The sequence below is a fragment of the Salmo salar genome, chromosome 05, assembly GCF_965601325.2.
Source record: "Salmo salar chromosome 05, fSalSal1, whole genome shotgun sequence".
NCBI classification, from domain to species: Eukaryota; Metazoa; Chordata; class Actinopteri; order Salmoniformes; family Salmonidae; genus Salmo; species Salmo salar.
Window position 1 is genome coordinate 66819763 of NC_138295.1, and position 15074 is coordinate 66834836.

General features: G+C 42.3%; 1 protein-coding gene across 1 annotated transcript; it reads right to left on the reverse strand.

Moving 5' to 3' along the window:
- Window positions 1-260: 260 nt before the first annotated feature.
- On the reverse strand, window positions 261-14841 carry LOC106605506 (pituitary tumor-transforming gene 1 protein-interacting protein). The gene is made up of 7 exons (XM_014201243.3): window positions 14546-14841; window positions 14196-14242; window positions 13419-13527; window positions 9471-9579; window positions 8436-8501; window positions 5501-5547; window positions 261-828 (listed from the first exon to the last, which is right to left on the reverse strand). Exons 1-7 carry the CDS (start codon window positions 14655-14657, stop codon window positions 779-781), a joined length of 540 nt encoding a protein of 179 aa, XP_014056718.1. The 5' UTR covers window positions 14658-14841; the 3' UTR covers window positions 261-778.
- Between the last annotated feature and the right edge of the window lie 233 nt (window positions 14842-15074).

The following is a 15074-nucleotide window of genomic DNA, read 5'->3' on the forward strand; positions in this document are numbered from 1 at the left end:
GTTGTCACTAAGCATTCAGGTAGGTAGCGTTCGCCTGGCATCCGCCAAACCCAGATTCATCCTTCCGGACTGCCAGATGGTAAAGAGTGATTCATCACTCCAGACAACGCGTTTCCACTTCTTTAGAGTCCAATGGCGGTGAGCTTTATACCACTCCAGACGACGCTTGGCATTGAGTATGGTGATCTTAGGCTTGTTAAGTCCTTAAAATGTTAAACATTTTACTTTAAAATAAAACATTTATTAGGAAATGTATCAGATTGAGCATAATTATGATCTTGGTTTATGAAATATATACAAAGCGCAAACGTACTCACAGATATTACAGTAGTTTAAAACAAAGGCTCTTTTAAATCAGATTTCACAAAAATACAAAGACAATGTGCAGAAAGTTAAGAAGCTCCACTCAGTGCCATGTCTCCAACAGCAAACTAAATATTACAGACTTCCTCAAACTTCTTAATCGTGTGACAAACATAACATTCTCAAACTGTAAATAATTTTCAATCAGAACCTAAAATGAATGAATAAAAACTGCATTTAATAATTATAGGCAAAGGTTTTGATTTAGATTAATCATGATGATAGACCGGTCTTGATATATAGGTGTGTGTGTGTGTGTGTGTGTGTGTGTGTGTGTGTGTGTGTGTGTGTGTGTCTGCTCTCTAAGCTAAAACAGTCAGCAGGACAGGATGATAGTCAGCCAAAAGAGGATGGAGCAGAGTAGAGCAGGGCCATCTGAACAACTCTTCTCTTCACTCAAACACAGGTTTCTGCTTTACTCATTTTCAAACTTGCTGTATGGGTGGTCAGAGTCAGGGACAAGACCTGTAAAAACAAATACAGAGAGAGAGAAATAAAAAGGAAAGATGGGGAACATTGAAAAACAGTGATTAGAAGCTGCTGCGTTATGACTGGGCTGTGTAGGGGTTGTACAGAGGCTGTCTAGAGCATAGAGATCCTATTAAATTACTAGAGACATTAACCCTCAAAGTTCCAGAATGTGGTCAAAATGACAACCATATTTTGGTCAGGGAAAAATCCAAACAGTCTAATTGGAATGAATGGCAGTAGAGGCATAATCCTGATATGTGATATCAGAAATTGTGTTATAGAATTGTCTCCCTAAAATAGTCATAATTATAAATACAGTTTATATTGGGATTCATACAAATGTTATGTTTAAATAGACTTTAAAATATATGCAAACAGACCATAAATGTCAAATGTTTTGTTATCTTGGAAAACGATATATTTGTATTTATCTAGGCAAGTCAGTTAAGAACAAATTCTTATTTACAATGGACGGCCTACCCCGGCCAAACCTGGGCGACGCTGGTTTGGGGGACCATATTGGACTCCCAATCACGGCCGGATGTGATACAGCCTGGATTTGAACCAGGGACTGTAGTGATGCCTCTTGGACTGAGATGCAGTGCCTTAAACCGCTGCGCCACTCGGGAGCCCTAATGATACAATCAGTACTTGTTGCATTTACAACTTGTCTAAGTCCTATCATCAACTGATTTCAGAAAGTGCATGGCTGTGGATTGACTGCATTGTTTGAATGGAATGTTGGCAAATTGGTAGTTAAGTTAAAACCCTAATGGAATCATTCCTCTAAAACGGCCTGGCTAGCCAGCTAACAAACATACATACAGTGCAGCTCAATTCTTCAAATTCATTATTTTACACAATATCTTATCACAGCACTGGCAAACCATGGTTGACCAACTCCCTGACAAAATGGCTAACATTCTTCACATCATAAGAAGGTTCATGTCCATCATAGTATTCTATAGTGGGCTCCAAAATTACTGGCACCCCTGACTGGCAATGCACAAACAATACTTTAAAAAAATAAACAATAAAATTATAGAGAAACTCAAAATACCAACATATGAGAAATACTGTACTTTATTAATGTTTCAACGGAACCCACCAAAATCATACAATTATTTAATACAAAATACATCACACCAAAATCAAGGTTTCATAATTATTGGCACTCCTCATTTAGTACTTAGTGCAACCACCTCTGGCAGGGATAACAGCATGGTCTTTTCCTGTAATGTTTGACAAGGTTAAGGAACACATTTGGAGGGATTTGGGACCATTCCTCTATGCAGATCCTTTCAAGATCCTTCACATTCTTGGGTTTGCGCTTATCAACTGCCCTCTTCAACTCAGCCCACAGGTTTTCGATTGGATTGAGGTCCGGTGACTGAGATAGCCATGGCAGAACATTGATTTTGTTGTCACAGAAGCATTTCTGTGTGGACCTTGAGGTATGTTTTGGGTCATTGTCCTGTTGGAAAGTCCACAGACAGCCAAGTCCCAGGCTTCTGGCAGAGGCAACCAGATTGTCAGCCAAAATTGCCAGGTACTTGGTGGAATTCATTATGCCATCAATCTTAACCAGTGCCTCTGGACCTCTGGAATTAAAACAGCCCCAAAACATCACTGACCCACCACCATATTTCACCGTGGGTATGAGGTGCCTCTCCTTGTATGCATCTCTGTTTCGACACCAAACATGCCGATGCTGTATCTGACAAAAACGTTCAATTTTGGTCTCATCTGACCAGAGCACCTTCTTCCAGTCATAATTTAAATGGCGTTTGGCAAACTCCAAGCGCGTGCGTCTGTGTCTTGGGGTCAGAAAGGGCTTTCTTCTGGCAACCCTTCCAAAGAGCCTGTGGTTGTGGAGGTGGCGTCTGGTGGTGATTTTTTAAACCTGGTGACCAAGACGCCACCAAGGCCTGCAATTCTTTCACAGTGATTCTTGGGGATTTTGTTGCTTCTCTCACGATCCTCCTCCCTATCCTGGGGGGCAAAATGCATTTGCGTCCTCTACCCATGAGGTTTTCAACTGTTCCATATCTTTTTATTTTTTTAAATAATTGCCCTGACAGCGCTCAGTGGTATAGTCAATCGTTTGTGGATCTTCTTGTTGCCATTACCAGATTTATGAAGGTCTACGACCATCTGTCCCTTTTGAACTGCCAGTTCTTTTCTTTATGGTGTTGGATGACAAAGGGATATTGCATGTGTGTTACCTAATTTTTATACCCTAGTGAAAAAGGAAGTGATGTAATGACTGAATAGTTCCTTAACACTTAGATAAACTTAAATAAGTGGAATTTAATTCCTGGTTTAAATTTGGTAGATTATTTACAATAATATTTAAGGGTGCCATTAATTGTGAAACCTTGAGTTGGAGGACATTGATATTTAAACATTCCATTTAAACATTAATAAAGTACAGTATTTTTCACATGTTGGTATTTTGAGTTTCTCCATAATTATAGTGTTTATATATTTTTAAGTATTGTTTGTGCATTGCCAGTCAGGGGTGCCAGTAATTTTGGAGCCCACTGTATATAGTTACATTTTCTAGGGGTGGTACAGAGGCTGCCGAGTGGGGTGGTACAGAGTCTGCCGAGTGGGGTGGTACAGAGTCTGCCGAGTGGGGTGGTACAGAGTCTGCCGAGTGGGGTGGTACAGAGTCTGCCGAGTGGGGTGGTACAGAGTCTGCCGAGTGGGGTGGTACAGAGTCTGCCGAGTGGGGTGGTACAGAGTCTGCCGAGTGGGGTGGTACAGAGTCTGCCGAGTGGGGTGGTACAGAGTCTGCCGAGTGGGGTGGTACAGAGGCTGCCAAGTGGGGTGGTACAGAGGCTGCCAAGTGGGGTGGTACAGAGGCTGCCAAGTGGGGTGGTACAGAGGCTGCCAAGTGGGGTGGTACAGAGGCTGCCAAGTGGGGTGGTACAGAGGCTGCCAAGTGGAGTGGTACAGAGGCTGCCAAGTGGGGTGGTACAAAGGCTGCCAAGTAGGGTTGTACAGAGGCTGCCAAGTGGAGTGGTACAGAGGCTGCCAAGTGGGGTGGTACAGAGGCTGCCAAGTAGGGTTGTACAGAGGCTGTCGAGATGATGGGAATGTGGTGCAGGTCACTAGGTGTTGTTTGATCTCTGAGGATTTACTGGGTGAAAGGCGCGCACACACACACACAGACACACACAGCTTGTTTGAGTAGCAGACAAATGCCAAGCGGTCCCTAATGTACATAGACTTCACTAAGCAGGGGGCATGTGAAGGAGACCACCATCCATCACTCTGTCATGTTGTCCATAAAGAAATTCACAATTGATGTGGAACTGCAACCAATACCACAGAGACATTAACACATACCTCGAGACCGTGAAGGGAATGTATGGAAAGATCTCAAACTTGACAACACATCAGTAACAGAGAAATATTCACTAGGAATAGTCACTTTTCAGAGAGCTTTAGAGTTATGCTACCCCCCTCTCACACTTAACCAGAAGCAGATGTCTTCATATACACCACCCCTCTCTTCAGTCCCAGGGTCAGAGGCCTAGCATAGAGCAGAGGTTATAGTATCAGACCCCAGAGACACTCTGCTCTGCTCGTCTCATAACTCCCATAACTCATATAGACTGACTAAGGACTGAAAAATGCCGGTGACTTTCCCAAAAATCCTAGGTTTTCCAAAAACCTCAGTTGGATAATTCCTGGAATAAGGAGGGAATAAGCAGGAAGTCCGGACATCCCACCCGCATTTCGGTCAACCCTGGGACTGACTGCAGTGCTCATATCTCCCATCATTCCTATTCACCCCAGGGAGCCCTCTGCCCTACAGACTGCTGCTCATTCCTAGTCACCTCACCTCTCTGCTCCCCCCACTCTCCTACACTGTTCGGCATACTGAATACACCAGCTAACGGAGCCTTACGGGTTGTTACAGTATTCAGAATCAAGATATTACCTGAGACCGAGTTGGCCTGTGTTTCTGTATCAATGTTTCAACATGGGGAACTGTGTGTGTTGTGCTGACCTGTACTAACATGCAGATGTTAATGAGATGCCCAGTATCTGACATCCAAAGTGTGATGCATCGTGTTAGAATTGATTTCGAGAGACTTGAGGTAGAGTAACCAATATGTGGGCTGCGTGGGCTTGCTTTGGGACACGTTCACTACGCTGAATAATGCATTAATGTGACCGAGGATGGAAATTCAATAAGCAACACCCTAGAAAATATGGAAATGGACGGCCCTATGGATAGAGGACAATGAATGCTGAACGCTCATCCCATCACACCCATGTAAAGTACATCAGGCCACAGAACAGCAAGAGGCTTGTAAATGTAGTCTCAGAAGACTTTCATATCAGGTGAAGTAGAGCAAGGTCATTGGGTCAGATTATATAAGGAAGTGTATCTTGGGTCTAATTGCATAAGAGGTTAGAGGGAGTCCTTGGTTCATATTAGATACAAGATAAGTTGCTGGTAAAAAGTTGAGACATACCATTGTATACATTTATGTAGTTCTGTCCTTGAGCTGTTCTGTGTCACGTTTCATGTTGTGTGTGGACCCCAGGAAGAGTAGCTGATGCTATGGCAACAGTTAATGTGGATCCTAATATAATAGCTAAAATAATGACATTTAACTTCTATACAAGTAGAGAGGGAGATACGTACCATACTTCTTGCGGATGTCATCATGCCTCACCTTCCTCTCCACCTTCCTGTCAGAGTAGAGGACAATGCTAGTCATGTTCTATCACACAGTAACAAGACAATAAGCAACACTGGAACATGTAATAACCCGCTAACAGAAGAACACAGCGCAGGATAATGAACAGTAGGAAATGAAGGATTTATAAAGTCTTCTCAGTCAGTACTTCTGGGTAATGTAGGATTTATAAAGTCTTCTCAGTCAGTAATTCTGGGTAATGAAGGAGATTGTGAATACAAGCCTCATACTTTATAAACCACCAGTCAGTGAGCACTGTTACATGCACACAATTACACGATTATTGTGGATAGTCAGATTAATATAATAGTTTGTTTAAAACCTTGACATGTTTTGCAAGAAGAACGATTTCCCAAATATTCCTGTTTACATGGACACGTCTGAAAGGGACTTTGATAAATGCAGAAAATCGCCAATCAAAATTAAAATTCTACCACAGCGATCATGTTATTTTTTCGAAGCCTATTTGATTCTGAGTTAGGACGTATAAAGTTTGTGTGTGAAAATGAATTCTAAGATGCATACTTTCAGTTTTTCCAAACTCACTTCACTCGGCATAAGAGGGAGGCTTGTGCTACCGGTGCTGGCAAATGTGCAGATCAGTTACACTGCTGGAACACGGATTAAACTGTTTACATGTCCTAATAATTCCAGAGATTGCTCAGAAAACCAGGATTTATAATCTGCGCATGCTTACTTCGATTTAGACCGTACGCTGATTAAGCTAAGCAGACTAAGGTGTTTACATGACTATTGCCATACTTGGCCTACTGCCATAATCACTTTTAATATCCAATTATTATTGTGCATGTAAACGTACTCAGTCAGTGGGTGTTTCTGCTAAACTTGTTACATGTTGTTTCACACTGCCGCTTTTAGCACCTCAGCTTTCTCACCAGTGACACTTCCCATGTTCCTGCACCATACTCCCCAGCCTCCTCAGAGGAGCCCCGCTTAATGGAAGAACTTTGCCCAGGCTGCAAATACCTTATCAAGTCAAGTAACGGACTGCAGTTGCGGAGATATCAAATATGGTTGTCAAAAGCAATCAATAACAAAAGTAGCATCTATATGTGTCCTCTACAAACACAAAGTTGACTCCAGCCTCCATCTTGCTGAACGAAGCTGCCATGCCTTAAAGTGGCAGCATTAAGCCTTTAGACATCTGACATAATTTAAGGCAGCTTTAGTGTCATTGTTTACCTCCCCATGGCCCCTGATTGAGGCTCGTAAACAACAAGACACTGTGTTTTACACCGGCATGGCCAGCAGTAGGTGAAATACGAGCACAGGGCAGGCTGAGGAGCCTGCCACCCAGCCATCGCTCTAACTTTATGGGGGACACAAAGGAGGCAGGGAGGGGAGGTGGTTGTGGTTGTTGGCCCCTCCAGGGACGTAAATTCACTGGGTCCCCAGTGGCAGTCCCACACAAAGACAGACAGTGTAAATCAGTTTGGGCTCTTTAATGCAAGGTAGTGATCTGGGGAGCAGCAATCAGAGGAGGCAGGCAGGCTGACAACACAGGGAGCAGAGAGGAGCAGAGGCTGTCCTGACCACCATCTGTCTCTCCCCCCCCCCTCCCTCTCAGCTGACTGACTCCAACATAACCATGCACCAAGGCAACAAGTGGGAGGGGAGGAGGGAGGGTGAGCAACAGGAAGAAAATGAAAAAGAGCGAGAGGGATGAATACAATCTCAAAGACTCAAGTGCACTCTTTCTAAACTTGCTCTCTACCGCCGTCTTAGACCTCTCTAAACCCCTTGGTTTGATAGGGAGTCAGGACAAACTTAACCTAAACCCTGTGTTATTTCAATGGGACATTCTCCAACATAGAGATCCAGTAAGAGTCGGTGGAGTTTGGATGGTAGGGATGTGATGTGGTAACTTATGTCTGTTTAGTTGTTCTGTAGAACGATCCCCATCTGTGGCTCAGATGACAGAGGGCCCAGAGCTCTTAGCTGTGTCCTAACCTCTCCATCTGCAGACTCTGGGGACGTGCTGTAATCTCTCTAGAGGCTCCCTCCTCTCCCATGGTGCATAAAACAGGGCTGGGTCCTCTCTGTTCCCACCAGAACAGCAACACTGTCTATGTAGGTCAGTACACTAACACAGACTATAGAGGTTTGAGCCACATCAGGAACTGACTGAGTGAATATACTCTACATTCCCTGGCTTGATAGAAGAAAGGTTCACAGAGGCTGATTTAATTCAGAAACACACAGTGAGCCAAGACTCCCCAGTACACCAGATGATAAACTTACTGTTACCGACAGTCTTTCTGCATGACTGACTGCTCACCACGTTAAACAACACATCAGGATATCCTCGGTGGACGACAGGCGGGAAACAATTGAAAGAAAGGCTGAAACATTTATGTAAGAGGGGTTCCAGACCAGCTTTAGTACACCGTGATTCAGTGTAGGAGGAAGTGTGGCTCAGAATCCCATTACTACCACTACACTACAAGATGTTCTATACCCACCACACACTTATGACCTCATTATCAGCTGCTTAGGACTAAGAGCTGGAGTCAGTGATTACAATCCTCTCGGTTGGTGTTTGGACACACACACACACACACAATTCTCCTGGGGACAGTTCTGCTTGAAGGGGAACAGCTCACCAACTGTTCAAATCCCCAACCCTGACAGAGAACGTCTCTATAGGTCACCAGCAGCAGAGTAGAAAACTGAATCTGAGCAGGTAGCTGTGGGAAGTGCTTTCCATCATTGAAACGGATACAAGCGCCTCCCCAAAAATCTTAGCAACTAACAGTGTGGGCTCACACAAATCATTGTGTTGATAAAAATGGGGCCTCTTTTAGTAGTGGTTTGAAAGCCAGTGTGAAGCAGAGGGTGCGATAACTAATGAATCCTTACCGTTCATCAGCACGCTGTCTGATCTCCTCTCTCCTCCTTGCAAACCTCTCCTCATCTCTGTCTGGCCTGGTGAGACACAGAGACACAGGCAGCGTTACAATCACCTTGAAACATCACGTTTACAGACAGAGACACTAGCACAGATTGGTCTGAGAACACACTTTCCTTGTACAGTACATGATATACTTTGTCTCCGAGTGGAAATGAGACTTGGATAGTATTTCTTGTCAACAATAACACTGCAAGATCTGTTGTATAGAACGGCTGTTGCTCTTCACTTTGCATAGATGCTACCAACAAGAAGTAATCCTGTATGCTGTTATTCTGCTGGTTGTGTTTAATGCAAAAAGTGAGGCTGCTGTTGTGGAAGCTTGGAAAGGGGAGAGGTTCTGACAGGTGAGAGGTTCTGCTGGGGAAACGAGAGAGGTGTCATCTTTGTTAATTGGATGTAATCTTAAAATGGAACAAATAATTTTGCCAATATATGCAGAGGCATTCCAATGATTGGGAGGTGAGAAATATGAACTGTGTAAGCGTGTCTGTGGAATTTCATTTCGGACAGACATGTTGTTTCATCTTCACGGCCTTCATGTTTAGTTATGATAGATGATTGAGCTGCACAGAGCGGGTGCAGTTAAAATGGCTGCCAATCAGGGTGTCAGGCCAGCAAGCACTTGATTGACATGACGTTTTAAAACATTCCGCTATGTAGTGACAGTTTTTTATTCCTCCCTCCTAGAATCACATAACAAGCAGGACAGGATCACCATCCAGGACTGTACCTACCGGTTTTAATAAAAGGGTATAACGACTGTACATGGATGGTGCACGTGAATAGAGATTTGCATTTTGAATAATTTCATGTTGGATGTAACAAAGAATATGAGTAATATCAGCACATTTATAAGGAGTCTGATATGGTTAGAGTGGAGGTTTTCCTAGGATAATGACTGATAAAGCCCTTGCCATTCTTTGCAAGTATCCCTTAATATTAGGTGAGACAGGGCAATTCTGTGACATCACTTCCTGTATTACCCTGATTGACGTTTCTTGCAGCAACAGCAGCAGCAGCAACAGACTGCAATGCTGATGATGATGGTACCGCCTAACACTGCCATGGCAATGATCAGAGCCTCGAAGTTCACTGGAACAGAGAACAGGTCAAAGGTCAAGATACGAACAAATAACAACATGCTTCAAGTTTATTAGATTTTTAAGTGAATTTCACACACGTTCACAACACTATCCTTTATCAAGGATGAAGAGAACAATTAATTATTCATGTGACGATGCATTTATTCTATCATAATGTAGGTATATGACTAATAAACCCATGAGGAATCAAACAGATTCAAATGAGGGGTGCACAGACTGCACTGATGTTGATTGTCAGATATGCAGTATTATTTAATTAGCCTGAGCAGTACCAGCCTGTGATTGAGTGATATGAAAAGCTCAGCTTGGGACTCAGACCACTATTCAACAATGCACCTTTCTTAGACATTACTGCCACCTGCTGGTGTGTTTTTGAAATTACAAGTGGGGTTTTATGTCAAGATTTTTGTACTTCCTCGATTTAGTTTGGACAAAATAAATGTTGGTCAAGAATTGTTGCATAATATTCTTCTTACCTTTGGTTTTTGAATGCACGAGTCACAAGTCGAGAAGGATTTAAACTGATTAGTAACTAGTTTGGACAAAGATGGTTGTTTCCAGATTCTCATGTCATAAAACATTGTATTCTTAATTAAATCTGCCAATATGTGTGTCAGAGATTTTTTTGCAAAACAAAATGATAGATCTCTTCTTTACTTATTAAAATGATCATAACAACACTGTGGAATGTGTGTTATTCCTTATTATGTATCCCTGGTATCTAACCCCATGGTTGTGCTCAGAAACCAGCCAGACACCGCATGCATCCGTCATCTGTGGCCCAGAGGCCTGTGATCAGAGCCCCTGCAAGCTTCAGCAGGCAGCCCCAGTGTGTGAGTGTGGATCAGTCAGTGGGGGGGGGGGGCTCTTTAACCTGTTGGGTCTAGGGGGCAGCATTTGCACGTCTGGATAAAAAAAATGTACCCGATTTAATCTGGTTACTAATCCTACCCAGTAACTAGAATATGCATATACTTATTATATATGGATAGAAAACACTCTAAAGTTTCCAAAACTGTTTGAATGGTGTCTGTGAGTATAACAGAACTCATTTGGCAGGCAAAACCCTGAGACATTTTCTGACAGGAAGTGGATACCTGATGTGTTGTATTGATTTTAAACCTATCCCATTGAAAAACACAGGGGTTTAGGAATATTTTGGCACTTCCTATTGCTTCCACTAGATGTCACCAGCCTTTACAAAGTGTTTTGAGTCTTCTGGAGGGAGATCTGACCGAACAAGAGCCATGGAACGGTGATGTCCCATTAGACACCTGGCGCGCTACTTCATGTTGGGTACCCTCGTTCCAATACGTTATAAAAGGCTATGCATTCGTCCACCTTGAATATTATTCATGTTCTGGTTAAAAAAGGCCCTAATGATTTATGCTATACAACGTTTGACATGTTTGAACGAACGGAAATATATTTTTTCCCCTCGTTCATGACGAGAAGTCCGGCTGGCTTACATCATGTGCTAACGAGACGGAGATTTTTGGACATAAATGATGAGATTTTTTGAACAAAACTACATTCGTTATGGACCTGTGATACCTGGAAGTGACATCTGATGAAGAGAATCAAAGGTAATGGATTATTTACATAGTATTTTCGATTTTAGATCTCCCCAACATGACGTCTAGTCTGTATCGCAACGCGTATTTTTCTGGGCACAGTGCTCAGATTATTGCAAAGTGTGATTTCCCAGTAAGGTTATTTTTAAATCTGGCAAGTTGATTGCGTTCAAAAGATGTAAATCTATAATTCTTTAAATGACAATATAATATTTTACCAATGTTTTCTAATTTTAATTATTTAATTTGTGACGCTGACTTGACTGCCGGTTATTGGAGGGAAACGATTTCCTCAACATCAATGCCATAGTAAAACGCTGTTTTTGTATATAAATATGAACTTGATAGAACTAAAAATGCATGCATTGTCTAACATAATGTCCTAGGAGTGTCATCTGATGGAGATTGTAAAAGGTTAGTGTATCATTTTAGCTGGTTTTATGGTTTTGGTGACCCTGTCTTTGACTTGACAAAACATTACACACAACTCTTGTAAATGTACTGTCCTAACATACTCTAAATTTATGCTTTCGCCGTAAAACCTTTTTGAAATCGTAAAACGTGGTTAGATTAAGGAGATGTTTATCTTTCAAATGGTGTAACATAGTTGTATTTTTGAAAAATTTGAATTTTGACATTTATTTGGATTCAAATTTGCCGCTCTTGAAATGCACCTGCTGTTGATGGAGTGCACCACAGGTGGCACGCTAGCGTCCCACCTAGCCCCAAGAGGTTAATCAACACAGAACAGCCAGAGGGGGCAGGCTGGCTGACATCTACTAGGCCTGAATGAGCCACGGCCTGTTCACCGCGCTACCATCTAGAAGGCGGCGACAGTACAGGTGCATCAAACCTGAGACCACGACACAGCCATTAAACTCAAACTGTTTTAAAGTCCCTGAGCAGTTTCCTTCCTCTCTGGCAACTGAGTTAAAAAGAATGCCTGTATCTTTGTAGTGATTGGGTGTATTGATACACCACCCAAAGTGTAATTAATAACTTCAACGGGATATTAAATGTCTGCTTTTTTATTTTTTACCCGTCTACCAATGGGTGCCCTTCTTTGTGAGGCACTGGAAAACCTCCCTGGTTTTTGTGGTTGAATCTGTGTTTGAAATTCACTGCTCGACTGAGAGACCATACAGACAATTGTATGTGTGGGGTACAGAGATGAGGTGGTCATTCAAAAGACATGTTAAACACTATAAATACACTGACATTATGGAGTATTGTGTGTAGGCCAATGACGAAATCTCCGCCTTTAACAAACACAACCAAATGTAGAAAAAGTCAAGTGGCGTGAATACTTTCTCAGTGGCCCGTTATTAGGAACACCACTCAGTTCACGAAAATGATAAGCTCCTACAGACAGTGAGTTACGTGGCATTGGCTTACTATATAATGCAGGCAGACGCATTCCGTTACTGTTTGAACGTTAGAATGGGAAAAACGAATGACCTAAGCGACTTTGAGCTTGGTATGATCGGCGGTGCCAAGTGCGCCCCTTTCCAGTATCTCAGAAACTGGCCAGCCTCCTGGACTTTACAGGCACAGTAGTGTCTAGGAATGGTGCGACAAACAAAAAACATCCAGTCAGCGATAGTCCTGTGGGTGAAAACAGCTCATTGATGAGCGAGGTCAAAGGAGAATGGCAAGAATTGTGCAAGCTAACAGGCGGGCCACAAACAGGCAAATAACAGCACAGTTCAAAAGTGGTGTGCAGAACTCTTCGGTCCTTGTCACGGATTGTCTATTACAGCAGACAACCACACCTGGTTACACTGCTATCAGCTAAAAACAAGAAGAAGCGGCTCCAGTGGGAACACAAGCAGTACATGACCTCATCCTGCCTGGTGTCAACGGTATAGGCTGCTGGTGGTGTAATGGTGTGGGGAATGTTTTTCTGGCACACGTTAGGTCCTGTGATACCAATTGAGCAACGTTTTAACACCACACCTTGTAGAATCCATGCCCTGAAGAATTTAGGCTCCACCAACCACAATCAGATGTACTATTCTGTATTAATCTGACTGTTGCTATATTGACCTTAACAGATACCCAACTAAGCATGTGGCCCGCCATGGGCTGATGTGGGTACAGGGCAGGCTTTTGTTCTAGCAAAGTAGTAACACACTTGATTACACTAATTCATGTCTAAATCGAACACTACAATAAGTTGATTAGAATTAAAGCCTGCACCCACATCAGGAGGTCTAATGGGAGGTCACATCAAGTAAAACTTCATTTCACTCACCCCAACACACTCCCCATCGTGCCTGTGACAGTTTGCACACTGCAGGTGGAGGCAGAATGTAGCTCACTGGGTAGTCTGTGCACGTGTCGTTGGTCATGCACCACAGGCACTGAGGAAAGACACTCATCATTAGCCTATTACTTCAATTCTCAAAGAGTTGATATGTGCAGGATCACCTATTCCCAGCCTTCACCCATGTCCTTGACTGTGTCCATCAATTGATGTATTTCTATTAGTGTTAGTTATTATTCTTTTTGACGATATATCATATTGCATCTTTTTGACAATATCACAATATTACTTTTGTGCTAGTTGGCTGTACCTATACCAAAGCTCCAGTATCTTTCCTTCAAATATTGTTTTCCATATTTTTAAATTGGTAGCCAATTTGTTTACAGTACTTTTATTTCCATGACTGCTCAAAACTTGTTTCTCATGATTCTCGTCCCTCTGCAGCAGACAAATGGTGCGCAATATGTTTGGAACATCGAATCGCAATACATATGGAATAATGAGAATCATAATATATATCGTATCGGCATCTAAGTATCGTGATAATATCGTGTAGTTCCCTGCTCTAATTTATATTGAGTAACTTAAAATGGATTCAGACAGCTTACTTGCAATGATGTGACCCTTGTACAAAATGGTACAAATTGACCAAAAAAAAGTATATATTATTGAACATAGCCCGAGTGACAACGTTAACTTAGTAGCGAAGGCTATACAGACTATAATGCTTTACAAATAGGAAGTGTTACATAATATGCTACTTACCTTTGGGTTTTGAATGCATGAGTCACAAGTTGAGAAGGCTTTGCAAGCTGAAATGAAAGAAAATGTGTGTTCTTATTTGAATTCAGTAAGTCTTAGCTGTGCTCTGCTAAAAACTAGGCTAAATCGCCATACTGTCTACAATTGTGCATGTCACATCAACTCAAAGTTGATTATTTTTGCTAAACTAGCAAGCTAACGTTAGCTGATGACGCATTTCAGTTATAGTTAGCTAGCTAGCCATCGAGACCTTGGAAGCGACATAATGCAAACAAATAAATGTAACGAGCAATGACAATACTGAATGCTGTTGATACATTTCGTAACCAAAAAATGTAGGAATAGTATCTTACAATTCAATGGCGTTGGCGTAGTACTAGTGTGACATTCTGCTCGGCTAACGAGGACATAGGTTACAGCCACAACAAGCAATGAGCTCATGATTCCTCTCTCTGTTTTATTCATGTTATGATGCTATTTTGAATTACTCTATCTAGCTACACCTTTCACTTTCTAAAGCAAGCAAAAACGTAACTCCTGAAGTTGCCAAGAGCGTTCTAGCTAATAATCTAAACAAACGACGGAGTTACTTCCTGGTTCTTTTCTAGGTTGAAGATACTTTCCATAAAAGGACGAAAAAGCACATACTGACACCTAGTGCAGGGCGCAGTACAAGCGAGAGTGCTCACATTATCCACCAGGTTGCAGTACAACACCATCAGTCTGGTACCTGCAGAGGAAAAAAATACGAATTGCCATTGTCATAAATTATCAGGGTAACTATCAAACCAGTTTCCCATTGAGATCTCACAAGGGTGAGATCTCATTTCCGTCGTCAGATGTAATATGCTTCTGTGGTTAGACTCCATGCCAATAAAGCCT

Excerpts from the sequence above, each read along its gene's own strand:
- LOC106605506 (XM_014201243.3), bottom strand. The coding sequence starts at position 14,657 with ATGAATAAAACAGAGAGAGGAATCATGAGCTCATTGCTTGTTGTGGCT. Across the intron at positions 9,580-13,418 it reads ACGATGGGGAGTGTGTTGGG|TGAACTTCGAGGCTCTGATC; the intron begins GTGAGTGAAATG and ends TCTCTGTTCCAG. Across the intron at positions 8,502-9,470 it reads TGCAAGAAACGTCAATCAGG|GCCAGACAGAGATGAGGAGA; the intron begins GTAATACAGGAA and ends GTGTCTCACCAG.